This window comes from Grammomys surdaster, unplaced genomic scaffold (assembly GCF_004785775.1).
Source record: "Grammomys surdaster isolate TR1022 unplaced genomic scaffold, NIH_TR_1.0 183, whole genome shotgun sequence".
Classification (NCBI taxonomy): Eukaryota; Metazoa; Chordata; class Mammalia; order Rodentia; family Muridae; genus Grammomys; species Grammomys surdaster.
Genome location: NW_021604628.1, coordinates 2533851 through 2555270, shown reverse-complemented (window position 1 = coordinate 2555270; position 21420 = coordinate 2533851). Strand labels below are relative to the sequence as shown.

The 21420-nt window shown below is 49.9% G+C and overlaps 1 protein-coding gene across 3 annotated transcripts in view; it reads right to left on the bottom strand.

Annotated features, from left to right (window-relative positions):
- Pde9a (phosphodiesterase 9A) overlaps positions 1 to 21420 on the bottom strand; it is an 85087-nt gene that overhangs the window by 51389 nt on the left and 12278 nt on the right. For all 3 annotated transcript variants that reach the window (XM_028767875.1, XM_028767877.1, XM_028767878.1), the window contains exons 2-4: positions 7416 to 7486; positions 5442 to 5519; positions 85 to 128 (exon numbers count right to left, since the gene is read on the bottom strand). In XM_028767875.1, coding sequence (XP_028623708.1) covers positions 85 to 128; positions 5442 to 5519; positions 7416 to 7486 — 193 coding nt within the window. The remainder of the gene's footprint in view (positions 1 to 84; positions 129 to 5441; positions 5520 to 7415; positions 7487 to 21420) is intronic.

Here is a 21420-nt window from a genome sequence, read left to right as displayed (position 1 = left end):
TCTCTCTCTCTCTCTCTCTCTCTCTCTCTCTCTCTCCCTTTCTCTATCTCTCTCATTATTTAAAAGGTGATAACAGGGCCTTACCAGATACTTGCTTGACAGCCACAGGTCTCACCTTGTAGGGAGTTCTGCAAAAAAAGAGTGTCCCAGTGAGTGGCTGCCAGAGGCACTGGCTACTGCCAGCGATAAGCACTCCCTTGGGAGCATTACAATTCAGTCAACTAAGCGCCTGGTGGTTTATTTTCATTTTATCTTGAGGTGCTGGAGATGGAACCCCAGGCCCTGTACATTGCAAGTTCCTGCTCTGCCACCGAGCTACATACACCCCCAACACTACATACACCCCAACACCCCTTCCCTGCAACCTGACCGTTCTGAGTTCTCTTATTTGGATGCATCTAATTTTTTAAATTATATAAAATTATTTATAAATTATATATACTTGGAGTAGCCTTCATAACGTTCACAACTTGATCACAAGGAAGCAAATTTCTGTCATTGATACAATTAAGAACCAGAGATACATTGTCATGTGGAACCAGAGGACTCTGACATTTTGGACCAGTTCTACCCCAAACCAGTGCAAACTAGCTCCCACTTGTCTCTGCTGGTGTTCACAGAACTGTACTGGAGACAGCGACCCTGTGAAAACCCACACCCCATTATTCACCGCCCTGTCTGAAGCTGTACAGAGGACGTGGGCTATCTGGATGGCAGGGGAAGGCTCTGTAAATGATGGTAGGACCTCCATCGAGGGTCAGGGATGGGCTTCTGAGATCTGTGGAAACCAGGCAATGGTGAGTGATACCCAGTGCTAAGAGCTAACCCCAGGAGAGATTGGTTGATTGTTGTTGTTGTTTTTTTTTTTCCCACTTAGCAGTTTAACAAAATTTACAACCTGATTGCAAGAGCAACACAAGGCTAGAGAGACAGCCCTCGGAGGTGCTGCAGGCAGGGTGTGCGCTAGCAACGCAGACAGGCGCAGGCGAGAGTTCAAACACCTGACCCTCACTGGGACTTGCAAATGAAATCCGGAGGTTATGTGTCAAGATGAGGCTCAGGGTCCCGGGACCCTCCTTGTGTTCTGAGAGCCCACTGTGGTAGGAACCGGCTTTGAACAAGGCTAAAATGTCCCTATGTTCAATGATCTCCTATGTTCAAGTGTAGGTTTCTGAAGGGACAGACATTGTAACAGTGTCTGTCTTTGGGATGGGTAGCCCGTTCATCATCCCATGCTACTTTGGCCTGAATGTAACCAGCAAGCCGATGCCACTGGCCAGAGGGAAGGAGGATTTGGACAAAGATTGCAAGACCCTGAGACCCCAGGCAAAGCTTCCTGGCTACATCTCATGGCCTCTTGCTTAGTTGTGGCTCTTGGTTCCCAAATCCCCCCAGGTCAGCTCTGCAGAGCCGGTGACGTGTCTTCCAGGACTGAATAAACTCTTGGCTCCATCTGAACTGAGTTACAGCTTCCTCACCCTCTTCCTGGACACTGTTAATATAATGTAAATGACATAAACCCTTCCCCGCCTGGAGTTGATAGACGGCCTTGGACTTTCATTGCGTGTCTGTTCTGCAATCTTAACCGCCTGGGCACTGGCTTTCCTTATGATGCCTTGAAAGGCAGCAGCCTGGCGCCAGCTGGGCATCCATCTAAGAGGCACGTGCACTGAGCGGAGGGATGGCTGCACGGGCCTCCTCGCTGGCGCCCGGTTGCTTTACCCAGCGGAAAGCTGCACGTCTCACAACTTGGCTAAAATCAGAAACCCAAAGATGTGTTTGTGTTCTGTCAGAAATGTGCCGTGTCAATTTTGGCCCTCTCCTCTCTCCGTATGCTGCGCCATATGGCCCCACTCTCCTCACACCATCTAAGCATCTGTTCCCCTTCCCCAGAAAGAAAGGAAGGAAGGGCAGGGTCCAAGAGGCAGCTCCGAGAGCTGAATGCTGCCAGACCTAGAACATTCTTTGGTCAGAGAAAGGAGACAGATGGGATAAGGCTCTCTGAGAGCAAACCTGTAGCTCCATCTGGTCAGGCTCTGACATGTCTGTTCTCACTATCGCTCCTGAGGAACAGGCCACTCATCATGTCTTGCCAGCTCCAAACGAGAGCAGAAGCCGACTGGCCTCCAATCTCATTGCTGTGACTTGGGGTTTGAAACAGGTGCAGAGAAACAGCCGGAAAGCGTGAAGCTGGGAAAGAGGAGTCAGCTACCCCTCCAGCCAGGATGGAGGTGGCTAGCCAGGAACCTTGGAGACTCATAGAGTCTCATAGGGGCATCATAGAAAATCCATCCTGAGAACAGGAAACAGCCCCGAGTGTGAGAGTGAGGGCTCTCTCTAGAGTTAGGTCTCTTCCACCAGTGGCAGGCTGCGACAGAGGTGACCATGTCCAAGCTGAACGACCACATGGTCTTCAGAAGTGGGAGAAGTTTAAAAAATGTAAACACAAGTGATCAGGTATGCAGGCATGTGGTCACTTGGAACCATGGGTGGAGGTGGGTGAGGGTGGATGGGGTTACGGGGTGGGCCTGTGCTCTCGGGGAAGTTGGGGGTGGGTCACACAGACCAGAGAGTGTATCCTGTACTGAACCCTCTGAGAATGGTACCAGCCGGCTCAGAGGGCACAGGCCCACATCTAAGTCCAGAGTGGTTTCAGGGTTCCCCTCAGCACATGGGGCGCACCCCAGGTTCTGCACTCTGTAATTTTTTTTTTTTGCAGAGCTTTACAAAGACCCAGATTAATAAGTCTTAGAGGGGGTGAGGGGCTTGTGGGTTAACCAGATCCCTTTAAAAGGGCTTGCCAGCTTTAGTGCGCAGCAGGGGCCACTATTCAGCTGACCTGGTTTAAACCGAGCCACAGTGTGGGCGAGCAGATGCATGTCTTCACTGACGACAGGCATGCCTCTAGGCCAGGAACCCCTGTGGAGACTGAGATTGGGAATTTCTAGGCCAGACTTGTCCTGATCCACATGGAGCCTTCAGCATGGAGGTGACAACCCCTTCCCAGCAAACAAGCTCAGGACGAGTAGGAGTGAGGGAGGACATGGAGACCCTGAAGACAGGAAACTCACAGCTCGGGCAAGTGCGGTCCACCAGGCCTATGTCTGTCACCTCCCCAATCTCCATGTGTCCACATGGGTGTCTCACCTCTGCCTACCTTCGGCATGTGGCCACCATCAGTCTTAGGAGATTTAGGTCTGAGCCCACAAATGTATTTTTCATGTTCCTGCCTCTCTGAGCCATCTGTGTAGCTAGCTCTGTCTCTGTATCCACACCTCTGTAACCCCAACACACAGAAGCACGCACCCGTCCAACCTCATGCAGTTCTATCCTGTCTGCATCTGAGGGGTGGTTTTCAGTCACAAATGATGCAGTGCTTATTATGAACCCTTGGGCTTGTGTGCATGCGTGTGCGCATGCCTGTGTACGTGTGTGTGTGTGTGTGTGTGTGCCCGTGTGTGCTCTCATGTGCATTTCAATGCACACGTGTGCGCACACACGTGTGCATGTGTGTGCTTGTGTGTATTCCTATGTGTGTGTGCATGTATGTATTTGTGTGTGCGTGTGCATACATGTGTGCTCTTATGTGTGTTCTGATGCACATGTGTGTACGTGTGTACATGTGTGTATGCACGTGTGTGTATATTCGTATTCATGCGTGTGTGCACGTGTGCCCTCATGTGCATTTCAATGCACATGTGTGTGTGCATGTGTGCTCTCGTGTGCATTTTGATATATACATGTGTGTGCACGTATGAATGCATGTATGTATGTAAGTGTGTGCATGCATGTGTGAGTATATGTATGTGTGTATGCACGTATGATCATACACATATGTATGTGTGCTATTGTGTTTTCTTGCTCAAGAGGTTCTGGGGTCACATAGACACTTGTTGTCCGTTCCCTGTACAGTCTGAGTATCTCTGCTAGCTGAATTGTTATACCTGTTATAACTGAATCCAGCAAAACCTACATTTCTTTGTGGGACTGAGACCCTGCTTACACAGACAGGGCATAGAGAAATCCCACCCCCAACATGGCCACTTTAGGATTCTGGGTGTTGAGGGGACGGACCACTCAGTCCCTTCCTCTTGATGGAGTTCTGGGTCAGTCAGGCTGGAAATGACACACATGTCACACATGTTGCATGTGATTGTCATGGGAGTCTTTGAGTCAATGAGCCATGAGCCTTGTGGGAGTCTGGATCAGAGTGAGGGTCAGTGGGTCTGACTGGAACACTGACTCCTAGGGGCAAGATGAAGGAACAAAGACATCCTGTGCCTGAGTATTATGGGTATGCCTAGTGTGGAGACCTGGTCAAGGCTGAGGGTTGCTGGGAACAGTAGCAGTCATGTTTAATGTCAGCCATAATCACTGAGGCCTCACTGATCTGTTTCTGAAAACAGGAACAAACTACAAAGTTGCCTTGTGCCTGAGTGGGGAAACCACTCTGGAGCTTAGGTGGAGATCCCAGCTGGGCCCATCCAGGAACCCAAGCAACCAAGGATGTTGGTGTATCTGCCTGGTATCTGCTTTCTCCTGTGGGCTCAGAGCTGGCCATGGGTTCATCATAGGAACCATGATGACCAGATTGATAGAGGCCCCAAACCTCCCCTGAGTCCTATGGACTGGTGGTCAGAGGAACAGAGAGGACCCAGAGAGGATCCTGAGGACTTACCTCCCCAACATCTCATTGTCTACTTCCTGTACTCTTCTAAGAGTATACTAAAACTTTTAAATGAGTGTGTGTGTGTGTGTGTGTGTGTGTGTGTTTTGCAGAAGTCAATGGACAACTTCGTAGAATTTGGTCTCGCTTTCCATCTTCATGTGGGTCCTGGGCTTGAACTTGTGTCTTTAGGCTTGCGTGCAAGCGCTTTACTAGCTGATCCAGCATGCCAGCCCTAGAGGCTGCATTTCTAAGTTCTGTTTTGCTGAACTGTACAAATGACATGGAGACTACAGGGACTTCCCAGGCCACCTGGAAAAGAGACATTCTTGATTCCAGGACCCTTTCCATGTCCTCCAAGAGGGTACAGATAACTGGCTCCAGCTGTCCTACCCATTTCCACAAGGGAACACACAGCTACTGGCTACTCTTGACCTTCTGTGCCTCAGCCTCCTATCTCCTACGCACTGAATGTTCCAGTAAGGGCTCAAGTGGGGAGACAAAGTCCTTAGGAAACCGTAGCTTCTCCTACAAAGATTCCTCAGGCTGGAGCTATGCTCCTAGTCCAGTTCCCTGTGTGTGCACATGGCTTCCTCACAGGGAAAATGGTTTCCCAAGAAGGAAAGAGTGAACTAAGCCTCCGCCTGCCTCCCATCTGCCTCTTTCCCTCTCCGGCTGAAACTTCACACTTTTTAGCAGTAGTAAACAAAACCAAATTGCAGACTCCCTGGCACATGGCGCGGACGAGTAAGACAACCCAGGAGGAGACACTTACCGCTCTGAATTGGCAGGCATGGTGGGATCGATGGAGACCATGGCGTCGTCTGTGGTCAAAAGGGAGATGGTGGTGTTCCTGCAAAACACTCATGTCAGCTCTGAACCCCTCCCTCAACACACATGCATGCTTGCACATGGGCCTCGAGTGACAGAGTCCAGAGGAACCAGGACCTGAGAACAGGGGACCAGGTGTCCTTGGTTAAGGGCAGGTAGGGGCAGCTGGTTGTCCTGTAGATACCTACCCCACCCTCCACCCCCTTATCAAGTCAAGTGAAAAGGGCAAGTGTATTCTAAGAGCCTGTCAACTTTTAAATAATTTAAAGTGGGAATCGGAGCGAGGATAATTTATTGAGTTGAGAGATTAAGGAATCCGAGGTGTACAAAAACTAGCATTAGACCAGAGACGGGAACCACCACTCACCTCGCTGCTTCTGCATCCTTGGAGAGATCCCCCGAGCCTGCTCATCTCTCTCCCATAAAGAACGGACTTAAGTGGTCGAAACCTGTCTCCTCCCAGCCCCTCTAGGGGCTGCTGATAAGCTCACACCTCTGTCCAAAGAACTAAGCCCTCTGATCCTCAGCTGTGAGTTTTTATTACTGCATTTTTAATGTGTGTGTATAAGGACGGATGCACGCCAACGTGGGTACGTGAGGTCAGAGGTCAGTCTCCGAGTGGTATCCCTCGGGGAACCATCCACCTTGAATCTTGAGACAGGATCTCTTACTGGGACTGGGGCTTGCAACCCATCTTGTGAAGTTTTCGAATCGGTACAACGGAAATGGGACCCAAATCCCACATCGTACCCACAGATATGTCCACAGTATATGTTTTACAGTTCTTACCATAGGATGCCTAACGCTTCCCACAGGGTGGCTACTTTTGCTGCACTGGGGCGTGTGCTATATCCTCCAGGACATGGCTTCATCCCTTTGTCCCTCTCTTACTTGTCTATAAAAGGCTTCTGTAACCCTTCTGTCCCATTACCTCCACAGACCATAACCCTATCTAAAGTCATCGCCATCCAATGCCATTCCCGAGCGCCCCTTCTTTCCCTTATCCATTTCTTTAGTTGTGTCTGAGACAGGGTCTCACTGTATGGTCCCGGCTGGCCTCTAACCTACAATCCTCCTGCCCCAGCTTCCCAAATACCAGTGTTACAGGCACATACCATCTCTAAAGGAAAATTACGATGCTAAAATGGGCCAAGTGTCTCTTATCCAAAACACTCATGACCAGAAGTGTTTGGGATTATTATTATTATTTTCTTCAGATTTTAGACTGCCTGGATATCTGGGATGTGATACCGGGGTGGGGGGGGGGAGCTGACCTACGCCTAAACATACAATGTACATATTTCACTCTGTGTCTTGATTGACATATTATACCACGCCAAGGACACTACTCTGTGCATCTGGGGTCAGGTCAGTCAGTGCTAAAAACTGTTTCAGGTTTCAGAAAACTTGGGATTTGGGGTTTAGGGACTAGAGAGGCCCAGCCTCTAATTAGAAAAGTCCCATGCTGATACAGGCTGGCTTTAAGAAGGAAACTGAGGATTTAGACTAGGCAACTGCTTGTAACGCATCTCTGACATGAGTCCTGTGTCCAGCGCTCCTGGAAGCAAAGGCACTTAGCTAGTTATTTGTAGCTGAGGTAACTCCAAACACCTCCTTCCTCAACAGTGAGTGAACACATGAAAGGGAAAACCCAGTTCTGAAGATGGAGCTCTACCTGAGCTCGACAGGGCAGCTGGACCCTGCTGCTGGGGTCCAGCTCGGTCCTGGGTCAAGCCAGGATGGAGCTTCTCATGGGGTTCGCTTCGAGGATTTGAGAGAAATCACAGCAGAAGCCTGGGGGATTCTTCTGCCCCCTAACCCCAGCTTGTAGCTTCACCCTTGTCTGGTCCACTGTGGGGATAATACAGCTCTTATCATGGAGCACACAGTGGGGGGTGGGGTGGGAGGAGACACTCACCGAGGCAGGCCGGTGGCGATACAGAACAGGTCCATGATGTCACTGGAGTTGCAGTACTTGCTGAAAACCACCTGTGAGACACAGAAGCTGAGCTTAGGAGTTGGCTCAGTGAGTAATGTGCTTCCTATCTAAGTGCAAGGACCCAGGTTCAATCCCAGAACTCATGTACACAGGACGCGCTGGCCACCTAGGCCAGTGAGAGATGCTCCCTCAACAAACAGGACAAACAGCTTCTGGGGAATATCAGCTAAAGTGAACCCCTGGTTTCCCACCTGCAGGTGTGCACATGTGAGGCTACATACATACATGAACACATGTGTGCGCACACGCACATACGTGAAAAAGCATAATCCTTAGGCAGTGAGGTAGCAGAGCGCCCACTGGTTTCCATGGAGACGCTGGGTTCCATGCATTCCCTCACTGTTCGGAACTAAGGGTTACTTTTCAAAGCTGTGGGCTCTAGGATGCCACGTGGGCATCTTTTCATTTGGTCGGTGTATACGGATTGTGGAAAGGCTCAATTCCTTTGTTAGGTGAGAATAAATCACTCGCCCGTCTTCTCCACGCCTGCAGTAACCCGGGCACAAAACTGAAAACGAAGTTCTTCCAGGGTACGGCAGCACAGCTAGTCTCATGGAGTAATTACAGGAAAAGCGCACTTTAAATTTCTTGATTCTTTTTTTCTTTTTAAAAGATTGCCTTTTAGTCTTTGGGAGATGAGGATCTGGGGCTGAATGACTAGATCAAAGGGGAAATCAAAACGATAAGAGAACAGCTGTGAGTCGCTATCTGTCACAGCAAAACGTAAACCGTTTGCACTGTGGCTGCACCCCACCGGGCATCCAGTCCCGGCTGGCTCTGTAGGACAGCAAGGGTTTGCTTTGCATTGGCCTGGCCTGTATGAGCGTTCTGACGTAAGCCTCAGCTGTTTTCCTCTGGTAGCCTATCTCATTATCATCACTGATCTCTTCTTTTACATAATTAATAAATATTAACATATAATATATCATATAGAGATATTATATATTAATACAATATTGTATATTATAGCTTTCTTTTTTCCATCCCTCCCTCCCACTCTCTTCTCCTTCCTCTCTCATCCTGGGAATCAAACCAAGGGCCTCGAAGATCGGACAGGGGTTGGACAGTGAGCTACCTCGCCCAGCTCCTTTCTGAGACAGTGTTACACACTATGTGGATCATAATTTGAATCACTCGCCTCCAGCTTTGGAGTCCTGGGATCACTGGCACCCCCAAAGCCCCACTTTCATTCCGTAGACATTTCCCTTAGATGTTTCTTCCTGGATCACTGTGGTCAACACCCTTTAGTTCCTGCGTGTAGGGGAGGACCAGGGCCGATAAGATGGTTGTTGTTATTTTTTGATGCCAGGCACAGCCATTTCAACTGAGTTGCTTCTTGCTCTACCTCAAAATAGTGAACTAGAGCAAAGAGACGACGCTCTCCCAAGAACTTGGCCTTTCTGTGATTGGCTGTTTGCTGCATGTTGCTGGATCAATGATACAAAATGATACAAAGTGATACAAAGCAGAACAGGTGTTCACCGCTGGCCCATTCCACCTTTTATGTCTGTACTATGGGTCACAGTTGTGATCTGCACCGTTCAAGGGCTCTGTCCGTGATGTCCTCAGTTCCGGACGCCATTGCAGCTCACCTCTGCCATACCCTGACCCTCACAGTTTCGTTTTCCCTGGTTCAGCTCCCATCTCATCCCACCCCTGCCACGCCCCTGAATAGTGTCACTTTTCTTTGCCTGTCCCTGCTAGCTCCTGTCACCCACAGGGGAGATCCAACTCTCGGCTGGGCATCTAATGTTCTAATGCTTGCACCCTCCCAGCCTGCATCCTAACTAAGTGTCCCCACTCCCATCTCTGGCTCCAGTCCGACAGATACTCCTTCTTAGCCCTCCAGCCCTCTCTTCATCCTGCTGTCTACGCAGGATGGCAGCATCTTTGGTCCCCGCTCTCAGCAGAGCACACCTTCAACCTTCTTTTGTTTTTCATTTTCTTTTTTTACCATGAGCATCCTGGCATGGACCCCCTAGGCCATGGTTTATGTTGCAGATTTGCTGGCACAACCAACCTGAAGTCCCGAGTCAGCCTGGGGTTCTAGCCGTGCAGCCCTCAAAGCAGACAGGATCTTTCTTGTGGCTCACTCGGCCCGCCGCAGTTTGGTTTTTGATGTCTCACACTTGTGTGAGCTGGAGGTGGGGGGAGCAAAGGAGGGGGGAGGGTATGAAGGCCCTTTTCTATTATCCGTCTTCCCCGGGAGACTTCTTAAAAAGGAAGGTGAGGTAAGAGGCTCTGCAAAGTGTGCCTGCAGTCAGAGAAGCAATGGCCAGTGGGCCAGCTCAGGGATGCTGTGCACAGCACCTGGGTGAGGCCGAGGACTGTGTACTTTGTTTTTACTAGGCTCAGGGGGGGCCTCTGAGGGGTGGGAGAGGCTACAGGATATTGGATGTAGAGCTACCGGCCAGCTATCCCTCTACAAAAGGTCTTGTTCCCTACCTCCCCTGCACAGACACTTAGGGTACCATGTGGCTGGTAGGGGCTTCTCCAGCACCCCAGAACCCACAGAGATGATCCTAAAGTTGCATCCTCTCTACAGCCGAGAACCACTTACACCAAGGCCTCTTAGATCCTTGGAGCGTCCAGCGGGGTTCTCTGCCTTCCTCGTTTCTTTCTGTAAGTCGGAGAAAACTCCCTGACTCCTTTTGTTTTTACTTTATACTTATTTAATAGTGAATATTCATGCACGCCATAGCTGTAAGTCAAGCCCCTTCTCCTGCTGAGCCATCTCTCTGGGCCCTACCCACTTCTTTGTGCCTCAGTTTTAAGTCCTGTAGAATAGGCCCACAGAGGCAGCAGCTGTCATCTAGAGATGGCTAGTCTGAGTGATGGATGCTCTTTAAGGTTCTACTGTCAAATTTTGTGATTCTGAAGAAGTTCAGAGGCCACCGTGAAGGACCACACCAGGAAAAGTAAACTGCAGAACCCTACCCCTACCCCCAGAGCCCAGTCCAGACAGGCCTCCATGTCCACCTCCACAGGATGTCCAGGATAAACAGCTAAACAGCATGGTAAGACTCCCGACCACGCCCAGTGGAATGTACCCCAGAGCACAGAGTGAGCCCCACGAAAATTTTATTGTGCAGATTTTTTTTTAGCTCCACAAAGAAGCCCTTTTGTTTCTTTGTAAGCATTTTTTAACAAAGTGGTAGGATTTTTTTTTAAACACCGAAATGAAACATTTTAAAATAATATCTGTTTTCTACTGCCATCTCCGCCTCCTCCCCAGATTCATAAAGTTGTATTAAATAGTCTTTCTTTTCCATGGCAACGGGGTTATCTGCTGAGGTTCCTCCAGAGCAGTGGGCGATGCTTACAAAGCAGAGGCTACCGTATCGGGTCAAAGCTTTGAACTTCCTCTGAGGGGGTGGGTGGGTGGTTGGGTGGGTGGGTAGGAACCTACTCTGACCCCAAGAAGGCCAGAATCTTCTCAGCAATAAGAAACACCTAAACTTCCTTCAGGCCAAGCGCCTTTGCCCTATCCTGGCTATCCTTTGAAATGTCTTTGCCCAGATTTTTAAGGTCTGCCAACAAAGTGGAAATGAAAGAGAATTTCCTTTGTGCTTGGGCTTCCAAGGATAGGATAGCAAAGAACGGAGGAGGCTTTTGAAAAGTTGAAAGGTAATCTCCTAGCCAGGGATGGGTGATATAGGCCTACGAGCCCAGCTTCTGAGAGGGTGGGACATGAGGACCATGAATTTGAGACCAGTCAGGACTGAGTCTGCAGAGGAGTGGGGGGGGGGCTTTCACCCAATCAAATGGAAGGCCCCTTGGCACCTGATGCTCTTGCTGTTCCTGTGCAAACAGCTAGGCTGGATCTATGGAAGTCAGGCTTTGTTCTGGGACCAGGATCCACCTCCTGACATCGTTTCTGACAAATGGCCCAGGGATGCCATACAGAAACTTGGAAAGAGCAGAAAAGACTCCGTGGGGTGCTTCCGGCAGAAAGCAGCGAGACCCCACATTCCTCGGTTCCCTGGCCATGATCACTTTCTTGAGGTCTCTTTTGAACTGGCTGCAACAGGAGTTGAGCAAAAATCCTTTGAAAACGCGGTCCTCTCACTTGAAGGAGGGAGAGTCGAGGTTCTTAGGTGTTAATTAGTCTCCAGCAGGGCCAATGCCAGGGGAGTCTGAGTGGGGAGAATCCAGAGGACAGGATGCTGGAATGGCTGGAGTTAGGAGACAGCCAGCCTGGGCTGACTGTTGCTGACTACCAAAACCGGCTGGCTGCAGGGTGTGGCCGTGGGAGCCTCGGACAGCCTCATGAGAAAGGGCACGGAGCTGTCTGTCTACGCGTTGAGCAATTTTCTAGGTCCTTTGTTCCTTACTCAGAAACAGACAGCACAAGGAAATAGAAGTTGAGATTCAAACGAGATGCCAAGGCAGCCAGATCCACATGCTTTCACGCCACCTTCCAGCTTCCAGAGACAGCCCGGGGCTGGGGCTCATAAGCAAGCATGGAAAATCACCCCAAAGTTTTTCATGTCGTTGGACGGGCAGCACTGTGATATGAAAACATGGGACCAGAGAAACAAGGAGGAAGCAGACAGCTTCTCCTCACTGGGAATCGGTCCTTCTCTACCTCAGCTGAGACCTGTGAATGTCACAGAGTGGCTTCATCCCAAAGCCCCCCCACCCCCACCCCAGTCTCCATGCCGCCAGAGTTGGCAGAAGCTAGGCACAATCCAAAGAGTAGAGCAAAGAAACAGAGGCACCCAGGCATGTGGGAACTCTCACAGGACCAGCCAGGGTCAAAGTTTCTTCTCAGTCCACCTTACATTGAGGGTATATATACCCTGGCAACTACTGACCCTGGTTATGTAAGTATATATTCAAATCAGCCCCCTGGTGTGGACCTGGTTATAGACACAGGGCTGGATCTGAGACAGAAGCTGGATCCCCAATCGGAATCACCTTCTCTCCGCACTAGATTCTCTCTTGTAAACTGTAAGCACAGGACCCTCAGCTTACCATTCTGTAAATGGTAAGAACCAGAACACCACCGGCCTCTCTGGGAAGTAGTGAGCAGCAAAGCAGAGGAAAACACCAGAAATGAACCACCAAAAGCATGGCTGGCTGAACACAACATTACATACCACACCATCTGGGTTACCCATCCATGAGACTCATGGCCATGTCAGGCTATTGACTTAAGTCTCCAAGGGTCTCTGAGTTGCCAAACGCAACCAGAGTATCTTCCAGCCACACGCTTGTGTGGTACCCAGTTGTATTTTAGTGAGATGATACTGTACCCCTTGAGGGATTTCCAGGGATCGGGGTGGATCTCCTCTGTGCCCACAACTTCCTTGGGGAGGAGCTGCTCTTGACCTGGCAAACTATCATTAAGGATGGACAAAGCTCTGTATGGTGGAGCACCAATGTCTTTGAATAGATGTTCTGGCCCAACTCAGTGATGCTTAGGCTGCATGACCTCGTCTCAAGAATGTAAGAAAGGCAAGGAGGCTGGGGGCTGGGGTCAGGGCTCTGGTTAATTGGCAATCAATCGCCCTGTCAGCTTGGCTGGGTAGAGACCAGTGGTTCTCAACCTTCCTAATGCTGTGACCCTTGAATATAGTTCCTCGTGATGTTGTGACCCCCCCAACCATAAAATCATTTTCATTGCTACTTCGTAATTGTAATTTAGCTACTGTTAGGAGTCATCCCGTAAATATTCTTGGAGACAGAGGTTTGACAAAGGGGTCGAGCGAGACCCACAGGTTGAGAGTCACTGGTAAAGACTCTCTGATAAACATCCCTCTGTGTGCCTTCTTCCAAAAGATTAGGGAAGCAAGATTTGGAAAACCACAGTAACCAGGCACAGGGTACCCCTCCAACAAGCACTCTCTAGATATGCCCCATAGAGAGTAAGGCAGGTGGTCCTGGCTCCTGGTGACCCTGGTGACCCTGTCCTATCATTATACTGATTCCCGGGTTTCTCTTCATACTACTTCCTGAAAGTTTTCCTAAGAGACTTGGAGCTTGCAGAGATGGGTGGGGAGGCTCAGCGGGAGCACAGGGGCCAGGGGGATGCGTCAGGAGTAGGCTCAGGACACAAAGGACTGTGGGTTTCTGTGGGAGCAGGGCATGAGAGACAGAAGAGTCAGCTACCTGAGCTTCTGATAGGAACTCGGTTGTCCTGTATTAGGAGTTGTGGCCTTGTTGGAGTGGGTGTGGTCTTATTGGAGGAACTGTGTCACGGGGAGGGGGGTGCAGGCTTTGAGGTTTCAGATGCTCAAGCCAGGTTCAGTGTCTTTCTCTCTTCCTGCTGCCTGCCTATCCAGATGTAGAACTCTCAGCTCTTTCTCCAGCTCCACGTCTGCCTGCACACCACTACGCTTCCCGCCATGATGACAACGAACTAAATCATTGGACTGTCAGCCAACCCCAATTAACCATTTTCCTTTATAAGAGTTGCTGTGGTCGTAGTGTCTCTTCACAGCAATAGAAACCCTAACCAAGACACTGTGCTTCACATAAGCAGCATGTCACACCAGGGGGACTGGCTGACTTGGCAGGCCTAGGTTCCAAGGATCAGAAGTCAGGCTCCAACACTGACCCTTCTGGCTCTTATCCTACTGGACGGGCTTCTGGACCCCACTCTCAGCCTTCACTTGTGTCCTGATCCAGAGCGCCTATGATCAGACTCAGTGCCTTGCCTGTGGTGGGCAGGCTGGTGGTCAAGCCTTCTCTAGGGTGGGTACTGGGGAGGTGCTAGTGTAATGCCCAAAGTTAACCTGTAAGCCCCACCTACTGAAGAACCAGGTGGCTTCCTGGAATGCTGGAAGTTGTAGTTCTTGGAAAAATATCAATGCCTCATGGAAAAGTATGGTGGCCTATAGGTTTGTCCTCATACGCCCCTGCAACGTGTGGCTGGAGGCCATTTCAGGGGAATTCTAGGGAATAGTCTGACAAAAGCCCTGTTTTTTTTGTTTGTTTGTTTGTTTTTTTTTTGGTCAGTACTTAGTATTTCATAAAGCTTGCTTTAAATTTGGCCCAAAATGGTAGAATTGGCTTTTCTGCAGTGAATCTCAGGATTAACACTAGGTGGGCGGTAGGTGTGCTGTTCCGTTTTGCCCTGGCTCAGTTTGGATTTCTGCAGCATGCATCTAAAATGAACACTAAAGATCCACATATTCACTGAACTTTTAAAAAAGTTTCCGAAGAGCTGGTTTTAATTCCCGCCCACCTCAGTTTCTGTAACAGGGTCTTGCTAAGTAAGCTCTAGTTGGCCTGAACTCACTACAGAACAAGCTGACCTTAAACTCAAAAGTAATCCTCCTGCCTCAACCTCCCCAGTGCTGGGATTAAAGGCGCACCTGGTTGCCTTCTTAACCAAGTAATGCTAGACAGAGATCGACCCTAAAGGAGACTTCTGGAACCCAGCCTGGCTTTCTAAGTGGGCAGCTCACAGTAGCTGTTTGGAGTGCTGACAGGAAGAATCCCCCACAGGTGCATGTGGAGGCCTGGTGCGGAGGCTTGGATTTGGGCTCCAGATACAAAGTAACTTCTTGCTACCTCTATCCTATTTACACTTGATATTCAGGTTCTATTTATTTTAAAGATGGCTGCCACGGCAGCTGTGGCTGTTCCCTCTGCTGAGCAATTAGAAGCCTGTAAACAAGAGCCAGAATCCCAGAGAGAGGGGACCAGGGACACAGCAGCCAGCCAACTGCCTGGCACACTTCTGCTGTGTGTGGCTCCTCCAGGAACTCCCCTACACTGAGGAATCCCAGACCGCTCATCTCTGCCTGTCTACCTGAAGCACTCCCTTGAAACTTCCATGAACATTTCTTACAGGGCCTAGGAGACGCTGGTTTGGATTGTATCAGGTCCGAAGGAAACTCCAGTTCCCCAGACTCTGAAACGCAGCCCAGATATCCAGCAAGGAGCTCAGCCCCGTCATGGGAGGATTTCTGGTGGTCAGATAAAAGCCAGCATTTCCCAGGAACTTGGGAAGTTGGTTCTCATCCTAGCAAAAGGAGTCATGTCCCTCACCTCCAGCAAACACCAGAGACACATGGCTCTCCAATGAACATATAACCTGTGGCATATCTAGGTCCATGCTAGCCGGCCTCCAGGTTCCCCCAGTCCCAACTCACAAGAATGTTATACAGTTCAATGCCACCACCACACCAGCCTCTGGGTCCTTCTCTCCCGCCTGCCACTCTTACTTGCTAGTGTTCTATTCTTGACTCCTGTTCCTGCTATATTTTCTGCCCCCCTTCAATTCTTCCTTATCTCAAAGATAGCCCAGGCCATGCATGTCCAGTCTTCTGGCCCTGTTCAGTCCACTTCCTTGTCTCTCTGCTCTGGACACTTCCAGAGATGTCTCTGGATATTCTCTCTCTCCTTCTCCCTCCCTTTCTCTTCCTTCTTCCCCCTCCTTCCCCCTCCCTCCCTCCCTCCCTTCCTCTCCATCCCTTTCCCTCCCTTCTTTCTTCCCTCTCTCCTCCCCTCCCCTCCCCTCAATAAAAACCTTCCCCTTAACCACACTATGAAGCAGTTATGTGGTCGGTTTACACAGATTGGCTTTAAGCCAGCGACCACCAGAAACCGTGGGTTTCTAACCCAGGCCTGTGTGGTTCTACAGTTAGGAAATTCTCCCAGGCCCCAGGGCAAATTCGATAATCAAACAGCAATTGAGGTTTGGGTTGAGTTGATAGGCTGGGAAGAAAAACCCAAACCAAACTTAGTCTTAGCAGCAGCTCCACAGCAAGCGCACCCTGACCCCGGGGGAGAACTGCAGTGCCTGGGAACTTCCTCTGTGGTCCAGCGACACTCCATTAAGCCACACCATCCTGCAAGGCTGGGTGGGAACTCGGGTGGCATGAGAGTGTCCTCTCCCCATCGCTGACAGCCCGTGCTACTTTTCAAAACTATTAAAAAAAAAAAAAATCCATGCTGAGGAAGTCCCACTGAGGAGTTGGCTGCTGGAAAACATACAGCTTTTTATGTCTCGTAGTTACCGGAACCCTGGTGGTAGAATTTTTCAGTCAATTGCCTTAGCAACAATTTCTCACCAAGTCTCTTTGAACTCAGAGTAACAAATCTCCAGTAAGATCCTCTTCGTAGGAATTCTGTGCTCTCTGTCTCACTCTCCCCCCAGAAGCTTCACAGCTTCTGTGGAGGACGAGAACCCAAGGCACTGGGACCCTACGGTGTTCATGTCTCCTGTTGCTGGATTCCCATGGTCCTCTACCTCCCTCTCCCCCACCCCCAGACTCTCCAATCTCATATTAGCCATTTGTAGCATCTCCGTGGCTCTCTTCACTTGATGGTAGCGCTTACCGAGCCTCTGTGTCAAGCTAGCATCGGGAGGCAATGGGGCCAGAAGTCAACCATACTGGCCCCAAGGGATCAGCAAATACTAACGACAAATCGAACTGGTAACAAAAGAAAAGGGTAGGTTCCCCCCACCCCCACCCCCACACCGTGTGAATAACCCAGTGCTTTCTGGGGCGACTGTCAGTTATTACCACACCCTGTCCTGTAGAACACTGTTCTCCATGACTGTCATGGCGTTAGCGCCCTGAAACCAGGGACAGCTGTAATCACAAGGAATCCTCTAGATCTAACCTATTAAGACTCTTATAGGAAGCTGGGAAGGTCATTAGACCCTCAGAGATGAGCCTGCCCCCTCCTGCACAGTGGCTGGGCCAGCTGTATACAGGGGTTAGAGTACCCAGGAGGTAGAGGGTTAACAGAGGTGGGAGCTCTGTCAATGCAGCTACGGGGAAGTTGTCATCCATACTGGAGTAAGACTTTCCATCATGTGCCTGCTTTGGGGTTGACTCCACTATGCTGTGTGAATAGGCGGAATTCATAGGCTGGACTTGGGTGGAATCGGTCCTTCGGCCTGTCATCGGTGCCTCTCTCAGGGGGAGCAGACATTTGGATGGGAATGGGTGGGTGAGGGGAAGGCAGCAGTATGTGCTAGGCTAGGGGTGCCCTGAAGTGATGGGATGTTATAGTGGCTGAGAAAAGAACCAGCACGGGAGGTCATACGTGTGGAACAAGTTGGGTCCAGGGATGAGGAGAACCCAAATCCCTTAGAAGAACCACAACACTCTTGGGAACTAGGGTGTGTTATTAAGGGGGTGGAGGGTGTTTGTAAGACGCCGTGCTGGGAAACTGGGTATGGGGAACCCTTATCCCACTGTGTTCTCTCGACAGTTTCCTATAAAGCCACCATAGTCCTCAAGAATGGGGGTAACACTACATATGTGTCCTGAGGTGTTATGGAGGACGCCAGCTAAGGAACGGGTCTCCACGTAACCCTAGAGGAGAGCCGTTAGGTAAGGTGCACACCCTTTGACTCCGAATCCCACTTCCAGGGAGAAATAACAGCAACAGTAAGAGCTTTAACCTCACGATGTCCAGACACCATTCCGGTGCATCCCCGCGGTGCAGCTCACCCAACTGTCCCAACAAACCAGGTCACCTCCTGGATTCACGCCCAACCCACTGCTCAGCACAGCACCCCGCCAGCAGTTGGGAAGGCTCCTAATGGTACAGTTAACCACAAACACATGGAATGAAAACCATATGGGTCTCATAAACAGTGAGATGGCTTCAGTTGAGTGCATCTCCAGACAGAAAGCTACAGACGCATTCAAATGGGTCCTCTGAAGACCGTTTAAGGCAACAGTGGGAGAGTTGCCGATGGGAGGTTGTGTGGGAAAAAAACAAAACAAGCGAGGCACAGCTGTGGGAAAGAAAGACACACACATCCATGTGTGCATGCACGCATGTGCCCACACATACACACTGCATAAGCACCCTGCAAGTATCAACAGTAGCTCCTTGGGTGGCAGGATAATGGATTCTTTTCTTTTCTTCCTGATAATCCTATGCATTTCTCCAGTCTTCTGCCATGAACATGTGGGGGCTTTTATAACCAAGGAAAAAAGTTATCTTGCTCTCCAAGCCGGGGTTAGTCTCTGATAAAGGAGCAGGTGTGAGCGAGAGGTTCTGTATGTATAAAAATCTCAAATGAGGAGAAAGGGTCTTTCTTCTCCATTTTTATTCGGAATGAGAATTCCTTGGCGCGAAGCCAAGAACAAAAGAAAATTAAGCAGTTAACCAGAGGATGGAGAGTGGAATTTAAATAGCATATGGCTGGCTGGGCGTGGAGACTGTGTGAGCGGAAGGGACCAGGAGAAAATCAGAAGGGAAGAGAGGCACTGGAGAAGCTCTGGAGGTACAAGGTGCAGCCTCCAGAGCGGGGTTGGTGGTTCCTTAGGAAGGCATGCAGGAGCTGAAAGTGGTTTTACAAAGACCGCAGGCCTTGAGAGAGCCACATGCCTAGTGAGTGACCTCAAGGGCATGCAGACCAAAGGGAATGACAAGGTGTCCCTAATGACTGCACTGAATTCAGAGAGGGAACCCTGTGGGTCTATGCCTCAGAGGTTCCCACATGTTCAATGTTCCAGAGACTCGAGTGTCCCAGGTGACTCTCCCGGCGAGTCACAGGCCATTGTGCACAGGGATTCAGGCCTCTTCAGGCTTGAAGAGCTAAACAGCCAGGATCATCTTAGTTTAACTTCCTGGGACAGGGGGTTGTCTTAATTTGAGAGCTGCCATGACACACGGAAGCAAAGTGACCCCCCCAAGGCTGACAGGAGCCTACGGTTGCCACCTGGGCCCCCAATTCCAAACACAAGGCCACACACACTCTTCCATATTGCCACTAACATTATACTGAATGCTAGAAACATGGCTTGCAAAATAAGTGATATTTCAGACACGGTGCTTAACGGTCTGTATCTGCTTTAAATATTAGGCTGCTGTACAAGCCTGTGAGAAGAAAATGGATCAGTTTTGGAGACTGGGTAAACTTCTGTCCTATACTCCCCAGCCATTACGGCTGAGGACAGAAGGTCCTGGAAGCAAGGATGGTCTACTAGCAGAGAATTCTGGGACTGAGTGTCTGTGGCTGGCTGTGTCCTACCTCAGCAGGCCCAGGACTAGCTACCACTTGTGCTCTCCTGGCTGTCTCAAATCTCCAGGATTGTTCTGCTCAGGTGCCGGGGTTATGCATGGGTTCAAGTACACGCATGGCAGTAAAACAAGGAGAGAGAAATCCAGAACATGGACTCAGGATGGCTTGAGCAGTGCAGATGCCTTAGCTCTGCTGAGACTCTGATTCTCCAGGTGGAAAGTGAAGACCATCCTACCTTGGCTACAGGCACGCTGTGAGGACCCACCCGTGCAGATGAGAGCTTTACATATCAACTACATGGCGGAGTAGGAAATGTGACTACAGGATGGACCATTGAAACCCAGGACTCTTTGCACTTCAAAGACCATTTTTTTCACAAGCAACAGACACCAAGGACATGTGGCCTCAGCACGGCAGCCAGGATTTCTGGGAGTTTCCATCAGTGTGGGACAAGAGGAAGCCAGCTCCAGAATTGTATCAATAAGGCTGTACTTGCTCCAAGTGGCCCACTGACCTCTACTGACAAGTCACTGTGTCCTAGTGTGTCATAAGGGCGGCAGATCCTGGAAGTCAGAACGGCTTAGTAAGAACCGTGACTGAGAGTTAGCAATATTCCAACCGCGGCACGTGAGCAACCAGTCTGAGCTCCCTCCGGGAGGGTTGAGATCTCCCCTAGTTCAGCAAGCAGGCTCTAGATGGAAAGGTCCTTCCCACATCCTCTGCCCATCCCCCCTAGACAAGCTCCTCTGAGTAACCAGCCCATAGGCATATGCACAGGGTACAGGTCCCGCCAGGCTCCAAGCTCCAATTCTCAGTGAGCACCATTAGGGGACATTTTATGCTGTATAATAATAGCTCTATCAACACTGCCACCGCCATTATTATCAAGAGCTATCGGGGCAGAGACGATTCTCAAGCCAGAGACAGAGCAAGTGGACCTTAGGAGCCTAATGTATTATGAGCTGCCCAGATATAGTCACGGAAGGATGGAGGAGGTACTGGTTCTGATGCAAACTTGAGTTGCATGTCTCAGAGCCCAGGATGCCAGATCACTGGTGGTGTCTGAAGCTGGTTCAGTTGCTCTCCATGGGGAAGAAGGGGTCTCCCAGTTCTATGCTATGTTGTCCCATCCAGGATGGATGCACAGTTCAGGTCTGCCTATCAACTGCTGGTACTTAATGCTACATCATCGAAGTGAGTATTGATTTAGCTCCTTCCTCTGTGGAGAACAAACCAATTCATGGTCCTTTTACTTTGTCCATCACAGGCTGATTCATTTTCTAAAGCTTTTGCCAGCTATTAAGCCTTTACATAAGCCTCTGTGGGCTTGTCGGGCTTTGCCCATCCCCAAAGCTGCCAGAGTCTCTCAGGCTGGTTGCTGGGTGAATGAAAACCAGCTGGGCCACTTTCCAGAACAGCCAACTCCAGCGCAGGGGCATTGCCTTCACATTTTTTGATGGATTAAAAGGTGTGTGTGTGTGTGTGTGTGTGTGTGTGTGTGTGTGTTCTACTGCCTTTACAGTGCCTGAGAAACAAGTGTTTAACATAAAAATATTTAATATCGAGACCACTACCAAAAACTGCATATTCTATCCCCAAATAAAAGCATGTTTACCAGAGAAGACATTGCAAGCTCTCTATGTATTGTCTGTCCATCCATCTGCCCCCTCACTTATCTGTCTTAACACCTATCTCTCCATAATCCTTTTATTCATTATCCATCTGCCCATCCATGCATCGTCTATCCAGCCATCTATTCATTACCTATCCTAAGACCTGCGTCTCTGTCCGTCATCCATCCTATCTGTCTCTTCAGCCATCCACTCATCCATTCATCTAACCCCCATCATCCATCACCCAACTCCCCACCATCCATCACCCAACTCCCCATCATCCATCACCCAACTCCCCACCATCCATCACCCAACTCCCCATCATCCATCACCTAACTCCCCACCATCCATCACCCAACTCCCC